Consider the following 24,852-nt stretch of genomic DNA (forward strand, 5'->3'; position numbering starts at 1 on the left):
GTCTATCAGCAGAGAATGTCCCTTCACCTATCAGCAGAGAATGTCCCTTAGTCTGTAACACAGTCAAATATATTCTCAAGCAACATTCAAGCATGCCATTCAGCGTGTTAGTACGAGCTCGGGAGCAGCTTGGGAGAACAAGAAAACAGAGACTGCTTCAGGTTGTCTTCCCAAATTGACTCAACTTTATTCACAAGTACAACAGTTTATATAGAGGGTAAAATTCATGAGACAGCAGATTATTAGTTTAAACCAGTACAGACCAAGATAAGGCAGCGTCTTCCTGCCCTTGGGTGAAGAAGCATCCTTTGTGTAGTTTATCAGTTCAGCTACAATTGTGATTATCTCAGCGACATATTTTCAAGGCACAAAATAAAGAGTTCTTTCATTAGTGAAATCTGAAACAAACCATCTGGCCTTCAACAGGCGTCTAAAAGATTAAGAAACTAATGTAGCTGAGGGAGTGATCTCTGTGGTATTTCAACCTTGTACCAGCCTGTGATTCTCACACATCAATTCTTGGGTCAAAGAGAAAAACACTGAAACAAAGGGGCCTTATTGAATGACAGAGTTTTCCTGCATAATGTCACTATAAAACAATATCCAGTAAATGCTCCCATGGTACTAAAATACCTAACATCTCTGTTATCTAAATGAAGACGTGCAGCACAGCAACCACAGCAGCGCTCAGATCACACGTGTCCTGTTATTATGTATAAAAGCATGAAACAGGTGAGACAGGTGGGATCAATATTAATGTTGTGGAAATATATGAAAAAGCAACAGAAGAGTGAAAACATTTCGTGTTTCTAGAAAGATCTTTCAGCTCACAGCTGCTCACAGACTGTATTTACAAGTGACAAACTGCAACTCTACAGTACATCTACAGTATATATCAAATATATTCTGTATTCAAATCTATTGAGTGATGTTTGAAAGTCTTTCCAGGTGAGTTTGATCCAGGAGGGTCTGAAGCCAGAGTCAGACAGAGACTGTGCAGAGACTGTAGAAGGACAGAGCAGCAGCAGAGCAGTCCAGATACACTGATGATCCTCTGTCAGATCCAGAGGGACACACAGGGATGATGCTGGACTCTACATTGTGTCTGACAGTGGAGCTGTTCTCAGAGCAGTTCACTCTGCAGCACTGACAGTCATCTGCACTTCTTCTCATTCCTCTGTCAGTCACTGCTGGATGAAGCTCTCCTCTCCACCTCCCAGTAACATGGCCCAGTCAGAGCGTCTCTACACACAAGCTGCTGCTGCTTCAACCTCTCTGGATCATCAGGACACAGCTCCTCCTCTCTCAGCACACACACCGTCCTGTTTACCACCATAGCCTCCACCTGCAGAGAGAAGAAGGAAGAGCAGAGGAGATAAACGAGTGTTTCCAGAGACTCTTCATCAGCTGTCAGTCAGTGATGCAGCACATCCAGTATAAAGAGCAGCAGGGACTTCAGTGCTGGGACTGTACTAGGACTCATTGTTGCTTCATTTTTTCTAATCTTTGGATTTTTATTGAAGTTGATGAAAATGTTTTTCCCTCCTAGTTTGAGTTTGGACTTTCATTCATTAGAAGAACCTTGGTGTGTCCACTCTGAGCTCTGTAGGAACCCCAACAACAAGCCCAACAATCCAGATGGACGGTTCCAGCTGTTAACTGGAGGAATTCCATCCAAACATCTGCTCTCACTAAATTCTTCCTCACCTACAGACTGTGTTCTTCACTGCTTTAAACTTGGAAATGAATGCAGTCATTGGTCTGAGTGCTGCTTTGTTCAGAGAGCTGATTGGCTGTTGACAGTGTTTGATCAGAGCGTGTCAGCCGTTACCATGGTGACCATAAAGGTCAGAAACAGGAAGTGTTTGTGTCCAATCCTGAAGCCTGTCACCATTCTCCTCTCACAGCTTCACTGAGAAGCTGCAGCTTTACAGGAAACACTGGATCTTTGTTTCATACTGACTGTGTTTAGTACAATACTGCTGACAGCACCACCCACTCACTCCATCACTCTACTTACTCCAGAGTCTCCAGTCTGTAGTCTGGACTCTGCTGAAGATCAGACAGCTGCTTCACATCTGGATCCTTCAGGTTGTTTCTCCACAGGTGCAGCTCTCTCAGATGGGAGGGGTTGGACTTCAGTGCTGCTGCCAGATAATCACAGCTGATCTTTGACAAACCACAGCTCCTCAATCTGTATAAAGAATGAAAGATGTAAGTTTATTAGACAAAGTGTGAGCTTGAAATCATTCAGTGTTTCATCATCTGTTCAGAGCTGAAGAAGGTTCAGAATGTAGAAGTTTAGAAAATGGAAACTCCAAACAGCTGAAGCCAACAGGAAGCAGCTTCAAACAGGAAACTGTGCAGAGTTTCAGACTATATGTCCTGATACAGCCAGTTGGATTTTGGAGATTTGAATCTCTGTTCTGTGACTAAGTCCTTGAATCATTTCTTCCAGTTGGTCCAACAAGACAGACTAAGTGTTGGACATGTGTTGTGGCTCCATTAGGGGAGCTTCTAAATGTGATGTGATGGCCCCTCTGGGTCTGTCAGGTCACAGGACTGAAGAGAGCTCAAACTGGGCACACAGTTGTTCCAGTCTGGACCAAAGACTCTATACTGGGACTGAGGGACTGCTTTGACTGCACCCACTGGGACTTTTTAAAGGCTCATGTTCTCACTTAGATCATCGATTTCTACTTACATTTCTTTCTGGGAAAAATGGGGATTACTTTGGAAACAGGAAGTATTTTCCCCAATAAGCAGCCCTGGATTAGTAAATCACTCCAACATGTTCTCAGGCAGAAGAAGCTGTCTTGTTATGAGGGAGAGAAGAAAAAGATTGAGGCACAGAAACTTGTTGAAAGAGAGATAAAGCAGCTAAAATCAGGTGTCAAAGTAAAGCAGAGGATGAGCTGAATAAAGGACACTCAAGGCTGGCTTGGAAAGGAATGAAGTCCATGGTGGGGATGCAGAACAAGGAGCAAAGATGAATGTGATGCTGAATCAGCAGAAGACTTGGACTCATTTGATTCCAGCTTTGATATCATTGATTTCAATGAAGAGCTTTGTGATTGTAGCAAAGGGCTGGTAGCTCTGAGAGTCCCACTGATGAGGTGTTTGTGTGGAAATCTCTTAGTGGGACCAAAGAGAGAAAAAGCCCTGGTCCTGATGCTGTGGGAGGGAAATGATTGAAGTGTGCTGTGAGGAACTGACTGGGAGATTTTCACACATTTTCCAGTCCTCCTTGGAACAACAGGAAGTTCCCAGCATATGGAAACAAAGGTTAAGTGTCCTATGGCACTCAGTGATGATGGTGCTGTGGCCCCACCACCTCCACCTCTTTGTAAAGGAACTAACTGTCATCTGAAGCTTCAAATGGAACTAAGACTTCCTCCACTAGGTGGCAGTGTCTGATGAGAAAGTGTTAGTGGAGCTGGCCTGGAGTCAGAAACAGGAAGATGCAGGATTTGGGCTGAAATGGGGAAAAGTGGTTCGCACTAGTGCCTTAAAGCAAGAAGGTTGTAGGTTGAAGCTTGTTGGCCTTTCTGTGGAGGTTGGATGTTCTCCCACAGTCCAATGAAATGCTGCTTAGGTTCATTGGTGCTTCTAAATTGGCTGTAGGTGTGGATGTGAGAGAGTGCTTCTCTGTCTCTCTGTTGGCCCTGTGATGGACTGCTCACCTGTGCAGGTGGACCACGCCTCTTGCCCTATGACAGCTAGGGCACAGGCTGCAGCCCTGTGAGCCTAAGCTGAATAAACAGTTAGCAAAAATGATCCATAGATGGCCTGAAATCCCCCAGTTAGCAGTTTGGTAGATAGCTATGACATGCTAATCCCATCCAGCAGCTGTATTCTACCTGTAAGCTGATCCCTGCTGAGCCAAAGCACTTTTTCATATACAAATTACAACCTTTAATAGAAACCTATTGGTCAGCATCTTATTAGCCTGCTGTTAGCTTCATTCTACAGAAAACTGAGAGAAACTAACAGAGTTGATAAAGAATAAAGAGAAATGTGCTGATTTAAAGCCTTTGAAGTGCTTCAGATGATCTCTGTCCACTTCTGTCCACTCATTCATTCATGTAAGCTTTCTAATGCAGCTTTGATCTTCACAGTCTGCTTCATGAAACTCATTCTAACCCTGAATGTCAGAGTGTTCCTCCTTCTCTTTCCCATCATTCATGCTGGCAGTGGAGGAGATTTGGATGTTGGACTGTGTTTTGGATGATGTGTGTATGTTTGTGTTGGACTGCTGTCTGTAAAGCAAACGCACATTTTGCTTTGGATTTCAGTGTCAGACAGACTTTAAGGTGGAATGAAGAGTTGGAGAGTTTCACAGTGAATTATCCAGTGGAGGATTTTTCTTCTTCTTTGAAGGTTTGAAATGTGAACATTGTTCTGCTGCAGTCAATGGACTAAACCAGAGAAGAAGAAAACAGACTTTACCATGAAGATCCTCAGTGTGGATCAGTATAATATCAGCCTGATGTCTGCAGTTTAGTGTCAGCACAACTTTCACATCATATTCATCTCAGCACAACTAAAACATGCTGACTGACCTCAGAGTTTCAAGTCCACATCCTGGACTCTCCAGGAAACCACACAGATGCTTCACTCCTGAATCCTGCAGCTTGTTGTTGGAGCTCAGCTCCAGCTGTCTCAGATGGGAGGGGTTGGACTTCAGTGCTGCTGCCAGATAATCACAGCTGATCTCTGACAAACCACAGTCCCACAATCTGTATAAAGAATGAAAGATGTAAGTTTATTAGACAAAGTGTGAGCTTGAAATCATTCAGTGTTTCATCATCTGTTCAGAGCTGAAGAAGGTTCAGAATGTAGAAGTTTAGAAAATGGAAACTCCAAACAGCTGACAGAGTTCATACGCCTTTGTCAGGGTCAAATTCAAGCAAGACCATGTGAAAATTAAAACACATCATCCTAGGTGAACTTAAACACCTTTGTTCCCCTTTTGTTAAGACATAGAAAAGTACACCACACAAAAATACTGCAAAAGGAAACGGTCGCCTTATATACATAGTGTATAAACTCAAAATGCACATTTCACTTCAAATTAAGATTAAGGCTTTGAACAGATCACATAGTTCAGTTCAACATATAAGACTTTAAGAATGCACAAGCATCTACTTAAAATCTATTTAATTTATCATCCATGATATTATTTTGTACAATTCCAATGTATTTTGTTCATCTCCCTTAAATAAACAGGCAGTCTTAAAGTATGAAATATTCATATACAAACACATATAAATGTGTGTACTGTCTCAGTGGCTGATAGTACCCCACAGGCCTCAGTGTGAGCTTGAAGACATTTATAATGTTTAAGTAGTTTAATGTGCAGGTGCTGACGATAAACACATTTTGAATGAAAGCCGGGGAACTTTGGTAGCACAGAAACAAGTGGCTATTCTTTGTGACTATATGGATCACTCACAATACCATTATTTCACACAAAGGCACCAAATTAATACTCAAAAAAGCTGCAGCAATACACACAAATATAAACAGTACTTGGTGACAACTTTGCTTTTAGCCTTTAACCCTTCTTGACTACTTTTGATGTGGCCTCTATATTTTACCTTTAAAAACAGTTCATCTTGCCAATCTGTTATTTTCTCATTTTGACCAACTGTATCAGCACAATTTATCTAAATTCAGACAAAATTTAAAATACATGTAGAAAGTGATATTTTGACTGTAAAAACCACACACATGTTTAACGAATCATCTTCATAACTTGAAATGCAAATAGAGATTGTACATTTTTAAAAATACGCACACGTTTTGCAAACAACAAAGTTATATGGTACTATTTACCAAAAAATGCAGCCAAGGCTCAGACGTTTTTCATATAATCATTTCAAACTATTTACAGAACAATCAGGTGTCAAACAATAGTTTGTGTCACTCTAACACATATGAGAACAGCACAGGGATAAACCTGCAGGTCTGACAGCAGGTGTGTCACTCAGCGTTTACACTGCAATCTGCCTTTGTTGGCTTTAAGGCAGCAACTGTGACGATCACTAGTAGAACTGACACACAAAACAAAACAACAGCTACACACTAAATACACAAGACAACAAACTAACTTGAGACCAAACACGGTAAACGTCACAAATCTCTCACGTATCAAAACTCTCTCTCTCTTTCGCTCACTCGCTCTCTCTTGCCGGTCACTCCTAAAACTTCCCCCTTTTGCTAAACAACCAAATGTCATGTTTCCATATCATTTTTGATTGGTCGACATGGTACATTTTCCCACCTATAGGGCTTTGGAGCGTGATGTCACGGGAGATGGGCCATGCCCCCTTCCGCCATGACAGTAGGCCAGCCAAAGGATACCATTTCAGCTATGGATCGTACGTGTTGTGTTGTCGGTTGCAACGTTAGATCACACGATCGTGAAGGCAAGAAGCTGGATAACGGGCTCTCTTTTCATCGTTTTCCGTCCTGGAGGCAACGTGAGGGATCCCATGTATCCGATATTACTAAACAAAGACGTCAGGCTTGGATTGCAGCAGTGAGACGAGGGGATATCGAGTTCTCTGCAATCCCCAGCTTTTTGTTGGTTTGCTCACGGCATTTTCTTTCCGGTGAGTTCTAAATTAATTCATATCACTCTTGAAAAGCTTTTAGTGTGATTTTCAATGTGCTGAGGTCATAGATAATGAGATAAAACATGCTAATGTGTGATGCTGCAGAACCACATCATGTCGACTGAGTAGCTTATGATTTGGCATTATTGCAGGCAAACCAGCATATGAAATGGATGTAACAAATCCAGACTGGGAACCAACACTGCACATGGGGCATGACGACATACCTGTATCAGACTCGGACCGGCACTCAAGGCGTACGCAACGGAAGCGAAAAAGAGCACCCATCGGAGGTAAACAACCCCCCCCCCTCTAAAAACATACTAAATTGCTATCACTGTACACTAATCCGCACATAACTTCCAGATGAATCACACACCTGTCATTGGAATATTGGTGTACATTTACCTTATGTCTAATTTTATCTTACAGGCTTTCGTTATGCAGCTGCAGAGTCTGAAGGTGTGCCCCGTGCAGAAGTGATTGATGAAGATCTGACAGAAGACCAACAGCAAAATCACAATGTCATGGAGGCAGTGGACAGCAGTTGTGTTGGACAAGTGGAGGTTGAGGTACCAGCTGCAAATGTGGATATACTGAAGAAATGTAAACCTTTTAAAATGATGACAGATTACAAACTCTCAGCTGTGTCTGTAATCAAACCTCTGTAACTTTGCTTCACTTCAGCAGCATCAGCTCATGTTCACATGTTGATTCATGGTTTGCTTCAGTTTTTGATGGACTGCAGAATATTTTGAAGGTTATCTGCTATAAAAAGCCAGAACAGGAAAATCTGCTTCATGTGTTTCTGTTTGATCCTCAGTGACTTTGACACAAAGGCCTCTGCTGTGATGATCACACCTCTGATCAAGTCTCACAGTGTCAGCTTTGTTTTTATACATATGGATATGTGCTGATAAATGATCAGAGTTATAATATTTCCCACTGCCTGCTGTGTGCCGTGACCTTTGACCTGCTAAAGACAGTCAGCTGTGGATTATTCATTGTTGTGTCTGATACTTAGAACTGTGAGGAAGAACACTACACAGTTAATCAGGGTCCCCTCTCTCTGAATCAGGAAAGGTGGGCAGGCCGCGTGTGGGCCGCGGGCCATACGTTGAGTCTCACTGTTTGAAATGTGAACATTGTTCTGCTGCAGTCAATGGACTAAACCAGAGAAGAAGAAAACAGACTTTACCATGAAGATCCTCAGTGTGGATCAGTATAATATCAGCCTGATGTCTGCAGTTTAGTGTCAGCACAACTTTCACATCATATTCATCTCAGCACAACTAAAACATGCTGACTGACCTCAGAGTTTCAAGTCCACATCCTGGACTCTCCAGGAAACCACACAGATGCTTCACTCCTGAATCCTGCAGCTTGTTGTTGTAGCTCAGGTCCAGCTCTCTCAGATGGGAGGGGTTGGACTTCAGTGCTGCTGCCAGATAATCACAGCTGATCTCTGACAAACCACAGCGACTCAATCTGTATAAAGAATGAAAGATGTAAGTTTATTAGACAAAGTGTGAGCTTGAAATCATTCAGTGTTTCATCATCTGTTCAGAGCTGAAGAAGGTTCAGAATGTAGAAGTTTAGAAAATGGAAACTCCAAACAGCTGACAGAGTTCATACGCCTTTGTCAGGGTCAAATTCAAGCAAGACCATGTGAAAATTAAAACACATCATCCTAGGTGAACTTAAACACCTTTGTTCCCCTTTTGTTAAGACATAGAAAAGTACACCACACAAAAATACTGCAAAAGGAAACGGTCGCCTTATATACATAGTGTATAAACTCAAAATGCACATTTCACTTCAAATTAAGATTAAGGCTTTGAACAGATCACATAGTTCAGTTCAACATATAAGACTTTAAGAATGCACAAGCATCTACTTAAAATCTATTTAATTTATCATCCATGATATTATTTTGTACAATTCCAATGTATTTTGTTCATCTCCCTTAAATAAACAGGCAGTCTTAAAGTATGAAATATTCATATACAAACACATATAAATGTGTGTACTGTCTCAGTGGCTGATAGTACCCCACAGGCCTCAGTGTGAGCTTGAAGACATTTATAATGTTTAAGTAGTTTAATGTGCAGGTGCTGACGATAAACACATTTTGAATGAAAGCCGGGGAACTTTGGTAGCACAGAAACAAGTGGCTATTCTTTGTGACTATATGGATCACTCACAATACCATTATTTCACACAAAGGCACCAAATTAATACTCAAAAAAGCTGCAGCAATACACACAAATATAAACAGTACTTGGTGACAACTTTGCTTTTAGCCTTTAACCCTTCTTGACTACTTTTGATGTGGCCTCTATATTTTACCTTTAAAAACAGTTTATCTTGCCAATCTGTTATTTTCTCATTTTGACCAACTGTATCAGCACAATTTATCTAAATTCAGACAAAATTTAAAATACAAGTAGAAAGTGATATTTTGACTGTAAAAACCACACACATGTTTAACGAATCATCTTCATAACTTGAAATGCAAATAGAGATTGTACATTTTTAAAAATACGCACACGTTTTGCAAACAACAAAGTTATATGGTACTATTTACCAAAAAATGCAGCCAAGGCTCAGACGTTTTTCATATAATCATTTCAAACTATTTACAGAACAATCAGGTGTCAAACAATAGTTTGTGTCACTCTAACACATATGAGAACAGCACAGGGATAAACCTGCAGGTCTGACAGCAGGTGTGTCACTCAGCGTTTACACTGCAATCTGCCTTTGTTGGCTTTAAGGCAGCAACTGTGACGATCACTAGTAGAACTGACACACAAAACAAAACAACAGCTACACACTAAATACACAAGACAACAAACTAACTTGAGACCAAACACGGTAAACGTCACAAATCTCTCACGTATCAAAACTCTCTCTCTCTTTCGCTCTCTCTTGCCGGTCACTCCTAAAACTTCCCCCTTTTGCTAAACAACCAAATGTCATGTTTCCATATCATTTTTGATTGGTCGACATGGTACATTTTCCCACCTATAGGGCTTTGGAGCGTGATGTCACGGGAGATGGGCCATGCCCCCTTCCGCCATGACAGTAGGCCAGCCAAAGGATACCATTTCAGCTATGGATCGTACGTGTTGTGTTGTCGGTTGCAACGTTAGATCACACGATCGTGAAGGCAAGAAGCTGGATAACGGGCTCTCTTTTCATCGTTTTCCATCCTGGAGGCAACGTGAGGGATCCCATGTATCCGATATTACTAAACAAAGACGTCAGGCTTGGATTGCAGCGGTGAGACGAGCGGATATCGAGTTCTCTGCAATCCCCAGCTTTTTGTTGGTTTGCTCACGGCATTTTCTTTCCGGTGAGTTCTAAATTAATTCATATCACTCTTGAAAGGCTTTTAGTGTTATTTTCAACGTGCTGAGGTCATAGATAATGAGATAAAACATGCTAATGTGTGATGCTGCAGAACCACATCATGTCGACTGAGTAGCTTATGATTTGGCATTATTGCAGGCAAACCAGCATATGAAATGGATGTAACAAATCCAGACTGGGCACCAACACTGCACATGGGGCATGACGACATACCTGTATCAGACTCGGACCGGCACGCAAGGCGTACGCAACGGAAGCGAAAAAGAGCACCCATCGGAGGTAAACAACCCCCCCCCCCCCTAAAAACATACTAAATTGCTATCACTGTACACTAATCCGCACATAACTTCCAGATGAATCACACACCTGTCATTGGAATATTGGTGTACATTTACCTTATGTCTAATTTTATCTTACAGGCTTTCGTTATGCAGCTGCAGAGTCTGAAGGTGTGCCCCGTGCAGAAGTGATTGATGAAGATCTGACAGAAGACCAACAGCAAAATCACAATGTCATGGAGGCAGTGGACAGCAGTTGTGTTGGACAAGTGGAGGTTGAGGTACCAGCTGCAAATGTGGATATACTGAAGAAATGTAAACCTTTTAAAATGATGACAGATTACAAACTCTCAGCTGTGTCTGTAATCAAACCTCTGTAACTTTGCTTCCCTTCCGCAGCATCAGCTCATGTTCACATGTTGATTCATGGTTTGCTTCAGTTTTTGATGGACTGCAGAATATTTTGAAGGTTATCTGCTATAAAAAGCCAGAACAGGAAAATCTGCTTCATGTGTTTCTGTTTGATCCTCAGTGACTTTGACACAAAGGCCTCTGCTGTGATGATCACACCTCTGATCAAGTCTCACAGTGTCAGCTTTGTTTTTATACATATGGATATGTGCTGATAAATGATCAGAGTTATAATATTTCCCACTGTCTGCTGTGTGCCGTGACCTTTGTTTGACCTGCTAAAGACAGTCAGCTGTGGATTATTCATTGTTGTGTCTGATACTTAGAACTGTGAGGAAGAACACTACACAGTTAATCAGGGTCCCCTCTCTCTGAATCAGGAAAGCTGGGCAGGCCGCGTGTGGGCCGCGGGCCATACGTTGAGTCTCACTGTTTGAAATGTGAACATTGTTCTGCTGCAGTCAATGGACTAAACCAGAGAAGAAGAAAACAGACTTTACCATGAAGATCCTCAGTGTGGATCAGTATAATATCAGCCTGATGTCTGCAGTTTAGTGTCAGCACAACTTTCACATCATATTCATCTCAGCACAACTAAAACATGCTGACTGACCCCAGAGTTTCAAGTCCACATCCTGGACTCTCCAGGAAACCACACAGATGCTTCACTCCTGAATCCTTCAGGTTGTTTCCCCACAGGTTCAGCTCTGTCAGATGGGAGGGGTTGGACTTCAGTGCTGCTGCCAGATAATCACAGCTGATCTCTGACAAACCACAGTTGATCAATCTGTATAAAGAATGAAAGATGTAAGTTTATTAGACAAAGTGTGAGCTTGAAATCATTCAGTGTTTCATCATCTGTTCAGAGCTGAAGAAGGTTCAGAATGTAGAAGTTTAGAAAATGGAAACTCCAAACAGCTGAAGCCAACAGGAAGCAGCTTCAAACAAACACAACAAGAGAAAAAACTCTGAATGTTTCACATTAAAGTCGTACATTTATCATAAAAACAGGACAAAGACTTGAAAAAGTCGTGTTTTTCCTTCCAGGAACCACAAGGCTTCACTTTTAAAGGTGAAGTGTGAAAGAAATGGACATATTTGAAGTCCAACACCTTTTTCCAGTCACATTATTAAAGCAGACAAACTACAAGCTCATTTTCATTCCAACAAGTCATCTTCTGACCTGGACTAACAACACTGGTCTCTATGTGCAGCTGGCTGTGAGACCAGTGCTCAGGGACCGTCTACAAAGTGCAACACTGAAAGAACATCGCACACTAGCTGTGTCCCAAAACGTCGGCTGCATCCTTCGGAGGACCCGGTATTCGCGGTCTACGTGGGCCGGGTCCTTCAAAGACCGAAAAGGCTGGAAGTGCGAGGCTGTGAAATGGGACGGTCTAGCCTTCAGATTTGCGTCACCGCTGTCTTTGTGGAGTTTAATAAACTCGGCCGTCTGCTCCTTGCTATCTAAAATATAACAGGACACTGGCGTAAATTCTCGACCGTCTCACACTTCTGTTTAATCAGTTTCCTGTTTAACGTTTATTCAGCTGTGTGAAAATCCCGGAGGAACTTTGATCTCAGCCAAACCGATTTACTCCGGAACAAATAAAACACAGAAAAAAGGCAAACAATTACATTTTTAAGTTCTCCGAGTGACTTATATATCGTGTTTCACCTGAGTAGCGAAAGAGCGGGGTCTGAAAACGATGAAGCCGGGCGTCCGCTGCTCTCGCCGGCTGGAGTGACCATTGAACCCCCCGGCTTGCTAGCGAGCGGGTGGGGAACAGACGTCTCCGAAAACGTCGGCACACTTTTGCAAATATGCGATGTCTTGATAAACCGAGCAGATATTTGAAGTTTACACAGCTACTTTCTCACCTGAAAATATGTTAAAAGTTTATTTTGTGACCCAGAAAGATTAATAAGAGTAATTTGAAAACTTAGTAGCTGCCGCCATTGTTGGCAGCTGAAATTTGGCTGGGCCGCGCTATGAATTCTGGGATATGGTGGGCCACGAAGGACACACCCGACGAATCCTTCAAATTCGGGGAAATGAAGGACGCATTTGTCGGGCACATTTGAAGGAGTCGACAAATACGGACAGCCTTCATCGCCTGGCTGTGACGTAATCGGCCTTCAAATGCAGCCTCTGGAGGATGCAGCCGACGTTTTGGGACACAGCTACTAATTTGCTTCCATCATCCAACCTGAAGAGGAAACAGAGACGCCTCCCCTTCAAAGTAAAAGCTGCTCCTTTTGGACACAGTATCAAAGAAAGTCTACAGTATAACATAGAAAAGACAGAACAAAGTTTTGGTTGTTTTTAAATTGTGCAGAAATGAAACTACACTAAGCTCAATTATGTGACAGACATTTCATCCTATGTCAGTTTGGCCTCATCCTGGGCCGGATTATCCAGCACACACTCTGACCACAGGCCCAGGGGCCACGCACAGCTGGGCTCCATCCAAGAGACAGCAAACAAACCAACACAATAATAAAAAGCACCATGTGATCTTCTTACATCTTCAAGACAAACATAGTAAAAACATGAGCATATTTGTTTCCTGATAAAATGATGTGACAGGTAGAACAGAGTAAAGTGGTGGTGTTACAGCCTTTCTCCCCTCTGCTGCCGAGGCTGTTAGTCTCTCCCAAACTCAGCTACAGGACTTCCAAATGAATGAAAGCAGCAGAAGTGGCTTTACAAATGAAAGAGGAAGAGGAGAAGAAGAGGAGAGGGAGGCCACCCTGACCATCACTCCAGCTGAAAACATCACACTTCCATTAAAGTTGGTGAGAAAATGTTGAGCAGGATGAGCTGCTGGCTAATCTGGAGGCTGTAGCAGCAGCTCACAGTCACAGTGGATTTCCACTCATGAAAAAGCTCTGGCTGCTTCATTTCTCATCTCATATCAGAGACTTTAATGCTTCACTGAAGCTGTACTGTGATGCTTCCATATTCCAGTGAGGCCTCCATAATGATTTCAGCTGTTCTGTACACACACTGTGTGCCCTGTATGGCTCAAAGTCTCTGCAGCCTGTTTTTATCTGCTATCATCAGATCTTCATCATCCTCATTCACATCCCTCACACACTCTACAGCCTCATCAGCACTGACTTCATCTTCACTGACTGATGGAGCACAACATGAACCTGTGGAGGCTGAAACACTGTCCTGTCAAACATCTCCCCGTCACCACTCCACTTCTGTCAGCCTTTAAATGAACCCTGCTCAAGTCTGTCACTTCTGTTTGGAGCCAAAAGAGGTTAAAGATTATGCCACTACATTCTTGTCTAGAAAATATTAAAGTGTATTTGGTGACACACAAAAAAGGGTAAAAGTATAGTTTGGGTCCACACATGTCCAAACCCTGGTGTGTAGGCCTACTTAGTATTGAGAAAAGCCCACTAAAAGAACGCCCACCAGACCAAAGCAATGGTTTTGACTTGGTCAGCATTAACCCCGCCCCCTGACTTTGATGGGTGAAGCTGACAAATAAAATGTATTTATGAACAGCGATGCAGGGCCAGGAGTAGCAACGTGAATTAAATAAATACATCATTAAATAATTCATTAAATGTGTCAGTAAAATAATTAAAATAGAAAACAAACCAACAAAATATGTAATTAACTAATTTGAATTGTACATAAATACTTAATGAATTATTTTAAATGAAATTAACCGATAATTCATTGTGATTTTGTTTTGTGTTTTGATGAGCTAATAATCAGCTCTCTTTTTCTCATTGTTGTTCTAAGCCGCTTATCCAAAGGTAAGGCACTACCTGTTGAATTATTTCCAAAGTGTACCAAATTGGACATTACAAATTAAAGTCTACTCACTGAAATTACTGGGGAATGTCTGCTTTGATTTTGATGAGAATCTCATGACAGTACTGAGGATTTAATGCAGTTGGACTGCTAAAAATGATTGAATGCGGTTGGACTGCTAAAGGATTTAATACGGTTGGACCGTGGAAAGCAGTTGGACTGCTGAGTGATTTTAGTATATTAGGGAATTTGGTTATTGTTTGGGGTGGAGCCCGTATTGGTTATAAGGTTGGACCTGCTTCAGTCTTACACTTTTTTGGCTGTTTTACTGTTGTTCCAAAGTATTATAAATTATTCAAGAACGTCAGTTGGACTGATAGGAAGCACAGTGCTCAGAGGTAACGCTTGCCAATGCCAAGGACGCTTAGGCATTGTCCTCGAAGAGGGATAGTCAGTTGGTCACTGTGGAGCTTGGGGCACTCCAGAATAACTAGGAGTTAGAGTCTCCTTACCGTTTGGAACGGTAGTCTGCGCTTTTTTGGCCAGCAGAAGTTGGACTTCGGGCGTGTAACTTTAACTTAAAACTTCGGGGTAAGCCTTGGCTGTGAAATGCCAAAAATAGAGCTTCAGGCAAAGTTTGGGTTGGTTGACGCTTTTAAATTGAGTTAGGGATTTTAGAGATGAGGCCAGAAACTGTTGGACAGATACTGGTTAATTGATCACAAAAAAGTTGTACTTTATCGGTTGGACCGTTAACTTAAATTTGTCGAAATTGTTTAGGCGCTAAAGCTGACAGATGTGACAGTGGTTGTAAATATAAGACGTCTTTGTAATATAAAATAAGAGATCTCTGTGTGAAAGGAGTCTGAGGCAGTGCTGGAGCTATTTTTAGACTGTGTGTGTGTGAGTGTGAAAATGCAAATTAGTCAGCAGTGAACTGTTTAAACCACAGTTGGTTTTACAAATACTGCTGCAAACATTGTTGAGTGTGTGTTTAAGACGCCATTTATGTTCATTAGAGGGCTATAAATAAAGTTTTGAGTTGCCGTAGTGGATGTATAGTAATTGACTGAGTTTTGATATATAAATATAGTGAGTGCACTGTATATATTTAAGACTAACATATTACTTTTAGGAGTAACCTCTCATCAGCAATAAATGCTGGTGTGTTTTATTTTTTCTATTCTATGTGTGTGCTGTGAGAATTAATAGAGGTTTCAATTGTTTTCTTTGACTTGCTCTTTCTGATTATGAAAGGCATGTCTGAAATACTCTTAGGAAAGCGTGTTGTGAGTATATTCCTCAACTCTTGTCACAGTTTAAGTGTGTGAATGCTGTGAGTAGCAGGTTTTGAGTGATTGGGTGTGATTTGTACAAAATAATAAATAATAATAACACTATGAAAGTTGATAGTAGAGTGAGTGCAGAAGTGGAAGTGTGAGAGAAAAGGCGGTGTGTGTGTGAGACGATCTGACAAACGCAAAGAATTTAGTATATTTAGAAGTGTGTGCGTGAAATAAGGGTGAATTGTTTTAGATCAAGACTTAGTAAAACAAGAGTTTTATTAGCCTGTAAAAAAAACAAAACAGGAGAGATAGAAACAGAAAATATGGTTCTGAGCAGCTGCAAGGTTGACAGGAAATGGTGTGTGTGACAGGAACTTTGCATGCCCATAAAAGGAACTGACTGTGACAAGTGAGCACACAGAGAGAGAAACATACGAGTTAAACTCCAGGCAGATGAAGCAAATGGAGGTTTTAAGAAAAGAAATGAAAAGGATATTAATTGTATGCTTTAGTGTGTCAATACAGGTGGACTTCTTTCAACCTAGAATCTTGAGTACAAAACCATTGATTAACAGAATTGGGAGGAAAACAGGCCAGATTTTGGCTTAAAATTTTACAGCTTGACCTCCCACTTGTCCCGATCCTGAGAAGAAGCTCATAGGACAGTTAATCTCCTGATGAAGACCGACAGAACATCGTGGACTTCAAGAATTAACAGCAGGCAAAAGACAGTGCAACTGAAACTACACTGACGATACCAGCAGCAGCATGGAAGAAAAGCACGTGATGGAAAATGCACGGTGAACTGCAGGCTGGTAAGAACAGTGTGACATAACTGTTTAAAGACACTGAATGGGATATTTTGCCAGGCTGGGATTTAATCTAAAAGGAAAATACTAAAAAGAGCAACGGAGAAGAAACAGAGAAGAAACAGACTGTGTTTGCTGGGGATCACAAGACAACAAAGGACACTAAGAGAAGGGCACAGGGGCCAGTGGGAAGGTGAAACCCAGACGAGTTCGACTGCGAGAATAGAGGGTACAATTGGGTTGAAATTGAAGCCGGAACTCAGGATGGTTTAGGGATGTCCACGTCACAAACAAAGAGGTAAACAAAAAGAAGGTAAAATAAAGAGAGAAAATAACTGACAATTACATTAATGAATAGAAGACACACATACAGATATTACATAGATTTATTTTTAGGATAAAGGGGAGAGCTTATACGTAGAAATGACTTTTTATACACATATTGCATTTTGTGCCTTTAAGGGAGTTGTGGCTCAATTCGTCTCTTGTGGGTCACGAGCCTTTGGCTAGCACTATGATTAGCCAATCTACTGTGAGGATGATATGACTTATTGAAGGATTGCACACGCTTACAGACACAGAGTCCATAAACACACATGACAGTATTGATTCCAGGCAAAAGGCCTCAAATTAATTTAGCGTTTAACTGAACTTGAGCTGGCCCTGTAATAAGTGACAGAAAAGAGGAACTGAATAGGAGTTTCTTGCTTTAGAGAAGGACCAAAGGAAGGAAAGCATATATTTTGGTTAAGTCTGATAAACTAGAATGAGAAGGTATTGTTACATCAAAGGAGCAAGATGAAATAAAAAGGCTGTACCAAAAACAGGTTATAACATAGGAAATGTGAGTTTTAAAATGAAGTTAGTGTTAACACACAGGAGTTGTTTCAAGGCAGCGTTTAGCTGTGATAAAATGTATGCAGGAGTAATTGCTTATATGTTTAAACTTAATTGATTAAAGTGGTTGTTTTTTTTGGATCTTTTAGTAGAATAGGCGCTTATAATGATTTTCTTGTGAAAGGAGATTCTAGGTCAGAGTGGAGGCCTTGCAGCAGCGAGACTTCTGTGTACAGGATGTTGATGATTAGATAAGGCAAGCGACAGGAAACGCATGCAGGGACGTGAAAGCAGCGTTTTAAGAGTTTTAAAATGATGAGTAACGTTGAAGAATATATATAAATACAAGTCAATAAGTCAAGAAGATAATTAGGATCAGGCTTTTGATTAAAGAGTCCCAAAGATGATAAGTTAGGGAGGTGCAGGAAAAGGTGTTTGGTTTGCTTTGCAGAAGATCTCGGTGACCACAGGGGGGTGAGGATCCTGGAGGCCCGAGGCATGATGGACCACAAGAGAGGGACGCAGAAAAAACCTAATCTTATGCATGGAGTGTTCTCGAGGGGGAGCTGGTGTTTATTACTGGACCACTTAGATGACATGAGGTTGTCTGATTTGCTGAGCCAGAGGACAGCTAGAGAGGGTCAGAGCGGGAGTGGTGACCCCGATGTCCATGATGCCATGGATGGACATGGAAGCAGCTGAGTGGGCCGAGGAGTGACCCAACACAATGTATTGCGACCTCTGGTGTTCCAGAGGTCGAGAGAGGGAGTATTGAGATTGGAGAGATATTTTGCTGCTATTGTTAATAATCATCATCATTACCATTGCATTAATAATATAATCTACAGAATTGATATTGCATTCAGATGTTTAAACAGTGTGTGTCTTTCAGAAAGACTAAGTTGCAGGCTGACAGGAAGTTGCAGGTTTGAAGAGTGTGCCTTTTGCAGAACTGAAACCGAAAGCAGAGTCTAAGTGCAGGTTATTTTGAGGAGCCTTTAAGGACGAGACACACACTTAGTTAAAGAGAATCATTTATAGGCAGTGTTGGGACTAACGCGTTATTAAGTAACGCGTTACAGTAACTACGTTATTATTGTGGTAACGAGCACGGTAACTAGTTATTATGCCAAAATCAGGAACGCGTTACTCGTTACTGGGATTTAGATAGGGTCGTTACTCGTTACTTCGTGTGGTGTCATCGCGGAGTTTCCACAGATTCAGTAACATTAGCAAGTGGTGGAGGCAGCAGGTGGATGAAGGAAAAGGGACGCAGAAGGAAAAGAGACCCGAGGCGGCCGCCGGTCCAAGTGTGAACTGAACTTCAGGTAAGAAGTTATGACCTGCAGTCTCTCTGGGTCAGATATGAACCAAGCTTAGGTGGAGTTTATTTTCGTTATTCTGACTTTTTCCGTACTGCGTGCTAGCTAGCATGACGGAGTTTCTATACAGCTGGGTGGGTGCTATGAAGTTAATGATGTTGAACCTTATTTTGTTCATAAGTTATTAGAGTTGCCAACCGTCCCGTCTGGTATTCAGAGAAAATATTACGCGTTTCTTATTGAGGTGAAAAGGAACAGTTTGTCCCGTAATTCAGCTACAATGAAAAAGGCACAAAGCTGGAGTTATTCTGTGTCTTTGCTGCACAGCTGCCTCTTCTTCTCTCATTCTCCCCCCTCCCTCTCCCGTTTCTACTTCAATCATGAAAACTGATCAATGATCAGCTGATCGGCTCTCTTGTTTGTTTATCGCCCACTTTGCACCGAAAGAGGAAACCAGCGGATGTCGCGCTAAACAACAGCAGCACGTTTAAGCTTGATCAGCTGTTGTTAGAATTTATTTAATATTAATTTCTAGTATCAGCTGATGTTTGCTGGAGCCACAGCTGCAAAAAAGCTGCTGGTCATGATATGGTTTGGTTATCTGGTGAGAGGGAAACATGAAGATGAAACCAGGAGATGTCCTTACTGGATCATCAGAGCTGAGCAGGTGATGGAGAAACAGGTTTACCTTTTAGGTGACATGAATGAGTTGAAGGGAAGTTATGAACTGTTTCTGAGAGACAAATAACACCAGGATCCTTTTCTAAGTAGCTGACAGCTGGTAACTGTGCAGGGGCGGGTCTAGCAAAGCGTTGCCAGGGGGGCAGGTAGGGCATTAACAGGGAATGGGGGGCACAAAGAAATACTTTTCTTTCTTATTCTCATTTAAAATGTCTAGCTTTTAAAAAATAATTATCTGAATCTTACAACAAACGATTGATAGATTGATGCATATATACCATCAAAACAGTGTACATCACTGTCACAACAGTGTTTGTTTTCATTCAAAGGCTTTATGATTTTTCCTATAATGGTGGGCCAGTTTCTAGTCAAAATGCCCGGGCCAATTTTCTTTCCCAGTCCAGCTCTGTATGCAGCTCATCTGCAGTCTGGTGTTGCCTACATCTTCCTATTCGGAAGGCAGAATTTCCGAGTTCTGAGTACAATCGAAAGCACCACGACTGCAGTTTTTGTGTTGGATGTAAAAGGCGCAGATGACACTGTGACGTAGGCTAGAATCATGGCAGCGGTCAATGACGGTCCAGGCGTGGGATTTCTCTCGTGGAAATATGCACATTATCTTTTTCTTTCTATTGGTAGGTGGCACAGTGCACTTGTGGCAAGTAAGCAAGCTAGAAGACTGGCAAAGTTATGGAAGCAACACATTAACAAGAGAATTCTGAGTAAAACCAAAGTTACTTTCCCTAGTAACTAGTTACTTTGAAAGTAACGAGTAACTTGAAGTAACTGAGTTACTTTTGAGAGAAGTAACTAGTAATGTAACTAAGTTACTATTTTAAAGTAACTTACCCAACACTGTTTATAGGTGGAAGTTTAATCATGTTTTGCTCGGGGTTGCAAAAGAGCAGTTTGTCGCAGAACTGCTGCTGATGTGTCAAGATGATAAGCGAGCATCCGGCAGTGACAGGAAGTACCTGCCATGAAGATAGGAGATAATGTTCTTTTAAACTGTGTTAAAAGTCATTGTGGTTTTGATTTGACGTATGCATATATTCTGTTTGTGACGTATGAGAGGGCGTCATTAAATTCAAGCCCTGATGGTATAAAATATCTGTTTATGCTTTGATTAAGTCGGAGATCAGCCCGGTCTGCGAACGGAGCTGGTCTTCCCACGCGTGTATTTCATTAAAATCGTTTGACCAAGTTCTGGACCATGGTTGTTTGTACTCTCCTTCCCCAATATTTGAACCTTAACATTAGTTTACTCAAAATAATTTTAAGACATCAATATTAAAGGTTAAGTTATGATAATGAATACATGCAACTATAACTGATGGCATAAGAATTTGGATTTTTTAAGCTAAAGCGAAGGTGCTGACTCACTTGGCATGTTACTCTCAAATCCTCCCTAATAACAAGAACATAATTACACTTTAGCCACAAGAGGGCAGCAGCATTAATACAAGTCACGTGTATATAAAGGTACAGTGATTATATTACAGTGATTTTGACAAAAACAAAACAGAGGTTCATGGCAGTGTGTTTTTCATAACATACCAACCAAATTAAATAATAAAAACTTTATAACTTACAGAGCTTTTTTAGAGGCTTTGACCACTGGCAGCAGCCTCAGAAGAGCCTCCTCTGAAGCAAAGTATTTCTTCAGGTCAAACACATCCAGATCTTTTTCTGATGACAGTAAGATGAAGACCAGAGCTGACCACTGAGCAGGAGACAGTTTATCTGTGGAGAGACGTCCTGAACTCAGGGACTGTTGGATCTCCTCCACTAGAGAACGATCATTCAGTTCATTCAGACAGTGGAACAGATTGATGCTTTTCTCTGCAGACAGATTCTCACTGAGCTTCTCCTTGATGTACTGAACTGCTTCTTGATTGGTCTGTGAGCTACTTCCTGTCTGTGTCATCAGGCCTTGCAAACGAGTTTGATTAGTCTTCAGACCCAAGAGAAAACGAAGGAACAAGTCCAGGTGTCCATTGGGGCTCTGTAAGGCCTTGTCCACAGCACACTGGTAGAAGTATTTCTCTGTCTGAGAGCTTGTTTGTTGCTCTTCCAGCAGATTGAGTCCAGAGTTGATGAAGGTCAGGTGGACATGAAGAGCAGCCAGAAACTCCTGAACACTGAGATGAACAAAGCAGAACACCTTGTTCTGGTACAGTTGTTTCTCCTCTTTAAAGATCTGTGTGAACACTCCTGAGTACACTGAGGCTGCTCTGATATCGATGCCACACTCTGTCAGGTCTGGTTCATAGAAGATCAGGTTTCCTTTCTGCAGCTGATCAAAAGCCAGTTTTCCCAGAGACTCAATCATCTTCCTGCTCTCTGGACTCCAGTGTGGATCTGTCTCAGATCCTCCATCATATTTGATCCTCTTGACTTTGGCCTGAACCACCAGGAAGTGGATGTACATCTCAGTCAGGGTCTTGGGCAGCTCTCCTCCCTCTCTGGTTTCCAGCACATCCTCCAGAACTGTAGCAGTGATCCAGCAGAAGACTGGGATGTGACACATGATGTGGAGGCTTCGAGCTTTCTTGATGTGGGAGATGATCCTGCTGGCCTGCTTCTTATCTCTGAATCTCTTCCTGAAGTACTCCTCCTTCTGCGGGTCAGTGAACCCTCTGACCTCTGTCACCATGTCGACACACTGAGGAGGGATCTGATTGGCTGCTGCAGGTCGTGTTGTTATCCAAAGGCGAGCAGAAGGGAGCAGGTTCCCTCTGATGAGGTTTGTCAGCAGCTCATCCAATGAGGTGGACTTTCTTGTTTCAGTCAGGATTTTAGTTTTGTTGAAGTCCAAATTAAGTCGACACTCATCCAGACCATCAAGTATGAACACAACCTGGAAGTCTTCAAGCCTGCAGATTCCTGATTCGTTAGTTTGATTAAAGAAGTGATGAACAAGTTCCACCAAGCTGAACTTTTCCTCTTTCAGCACATTCAGCTCTCTGAAAGTGAATGGAAATATGAACTGGATGTCCTGGTTGGCTTTGTCTTCAGCCCAGTCCAGGCTGTATTTCTGTGTTAAGACTGTTTTCCCAATGCCAGCCACTCCCTTTGTCAGCACTGTTCTGATTGGTTCGTCTCTTCCAGGTGAGGCTTTAAAGATGTCTTCTTGTCTGATTGTTGTTTCTGGTCTGTCTGGTTTCCTGGATGCTGTTTCGATCTGTCTGACCTCATGTTCATCATTGACCTCTGCAGTCCCTCCCTCTGTGATGTAGAGCTCTGTGTAGATCTGATTCAGGAGGGTTGGGCTTCCTGCTTTAGCGATGCCCTCAAACACACACTGGAACTTCTTCTTCAGTTGGGCTTTAAGTTCACGTTTACAGAGTGGAGCAAATTCTGAAAGTAAGAAATTCAGAAACAAATATTATGTAATAAATATGTCTGTGAAGGTTCTCAGTTATCCAGGTCATCGTAGTCAAAGGAGCTTGCAAAGAAAAGCGTCTGGACTTCTTTAAGTTGCTTGAAGACGTTTCACCTCTCATCCGAGAAGCTTCTTCAGTTCTAAGGTCAAATGGTGGAGAGTCCCAGATTTAAACCTAGTGGGAGTAACCCCCCACAGAGGGACAAAAGGACCCCCTGATGATCCTCTAATCGCCTGAGCCAAGGTGTGAAACTGGGTGTGGGTCCCAATCAGCCAGAGTTTCGGGTGAGTTCATTATGAAACCTGGCCCCACCTTATCATGCGAATTCCTGAGGTCAGATGGCCCAGGATGTGAGTGGGCGTTAAGGCGTCTGGGAAGGGATCTCAAAACTGGATTATAGATGGCAGAGATTTGGTGTTGTAAACCACCGCCTCTGTTCAAAGATGGTCGCTCACAGTGGACATAGATGGCTTCTTTCACTCCTCTTTCAAACCATCTGTCCTCTCTGTCCCAAATATTTTGGACATGATAAGGTGGGGCCAGGTTTCACAATGAACTCACCCGAAACTCTGGCTGATTGGGACCCACACCCAGTTTCACACCTTGGCTCAGGCGATTAGAGGATCATCAGGGGGTCCTTTTATCCCTCTGTGGGGGGATACTCCCACTAGGTTTATATCTGGGACTCTCCACCATTTGACCTTAGAACTGAAGAAGCTTCTCGGATGAGAGGTGAAACGTCTTCAAGTACACCTCTAAAGAAGTCCAGACGCTTTTCTTTGCAAGCTCCTTTGACTATATAATAAATATCATAGCCTTTCAGTACCCTGAAAGGATGAATGTCTATTGGTCCATTTCTTGAGCTATTAGGAAAGATCAATATTCAGTCTTTAGAGAAATTCTCTTACTGCTCTGCAGATGGTCAGCCATCTCATGCTGCTTAAGTCTCCTCAAGAAGTGGAGTGTGATCTTCAGAAATGCTTCTCTGCAGCTCTTTCTTTCATCTTCATCCTCACCTTCAAATATCTCCTCATCCTCCTTCTGGCTTTTTATGGTTTCTGGGTGATCTGGACACAGAACCTTCTTGATTTTCTCCAGCTCATTCTTCACAAATGTTGTGATGTGTTTCTCCAGCCGCTGGAAAAGAAGACTATATGAATTACCCAGTGGTAAATGGACTGGTTCTTATATAGCTCTCTTTGATACTCTGTGCACACAAAGCATTTTATACAACATGCCTCATTCAACCAAGCACATTGTTCTATGCTTAAATACTTTCTTTCACACTCTGATGGATGCATCAGAGGGCAGCTTGGGTTTAGTACGTTACCCAGTACATTTGCCAGCCAGGGTTTGATTCACAAACCTTCTGACTAGTAGCTGACCTGCTCACCTCCTGAGCTACAGTCACCCCAATCTGACTGAAATCATGGAGCCCAAACTCTGATGTATGTTGGACACACTGACAATCCTCTGGTCCACAAAGTGCAGCATAGAGGTGACTGAAAAGAACAAATGTAAACGTAGTACTACAAACCATAACCACAGAGTCCAGGTGTGTTTGATGTTGCTGTGCAGACTGACCAGTGGAAACCTCTGCTCTCTGCTGGTCCACTCTGTGGAGGAGTAATGTATAATTAGCTCATGTTATGTCTGTCCACACACAGACACAAGCTAAAGGTCCATGAAGTGATGTTTGGATGGGTTCAGTCAATCAGATGACTGTCATGGTGAAGCTTTGCTAGTCCTGCTGATCCCACTGAGAATTAACAACTCAGTTTCCAGATGTCTGTAGTTTTCTGCTCAGTTTCTTTAGTCCCAACAGCTCTTACCATCTCCTGCATAAAGCTTTCCCTCCATGCTCAGATGCCCTGGAACAAGGTGCTCTCTTTATATCAGTGACTGGTTTAAAGTGCCAACTTGCAGTGCTCGCCAACCTTTGTGTCAGCAAAAGTAGTTCTAATGTTTCTTACATTTATTACATTTTTACATTTTTACACACACAAATCAATGAACACAAAAACATAAACTTTTCAGACATTTTGTTTTACAATGTTACAAAACTCAGT

The 24,852-nt window shown here is 42.0% G+C and overlaps 1 protein-coding gene across 1 annotated transcript; it reads right to left on the reverse strand.

Moving 5' to 3' along the window:
• Positions 1 to 736: 736 nt before the first annotated feature.
• On the reverse strand, positions 737 to 24,627 carry LOC145422948 (protein NLRC3-like). Its single transcript, XM_080294962.1, has 5 exons — positions 24,616 to 24,627; positions 23,692 to 23,920; positions 20,990 to 22,757; positions 2,021 to 8,108; positions 737 to 1,345 (listed from the first exon to the last, which is right to left on the reverse strand). The coding sequence occupies exons 1-4, from the start codon at positions 24,625 to 24,627 to the stop codon at positions 7,913 to 7,915; spliced, it is 2,205 nt and encodes a 734-aa protein (XP_080151088.1). The 3' UTR covers positions 737 to 1,345; positions 2,021 to 7,912.
• Positions 24,628 to 24,852: the final 225 nt, after the last annotated feature.

The sequence above is a fragment of the Astatotilapia calliptera genome, chromosome 3 (assembly GCF_964374335.1).
Source record: "Astatotilapia calliptera chromosome 3, fAstCal68.1, whole genome shotgun sequence".
NCBI classification, from domain to species: Eukaryota; Metazoa; Chordata; class Actinopteri; order Cichliformes; family Cichlidae; genus Astatotilapia; species Astatotilapia calliptera.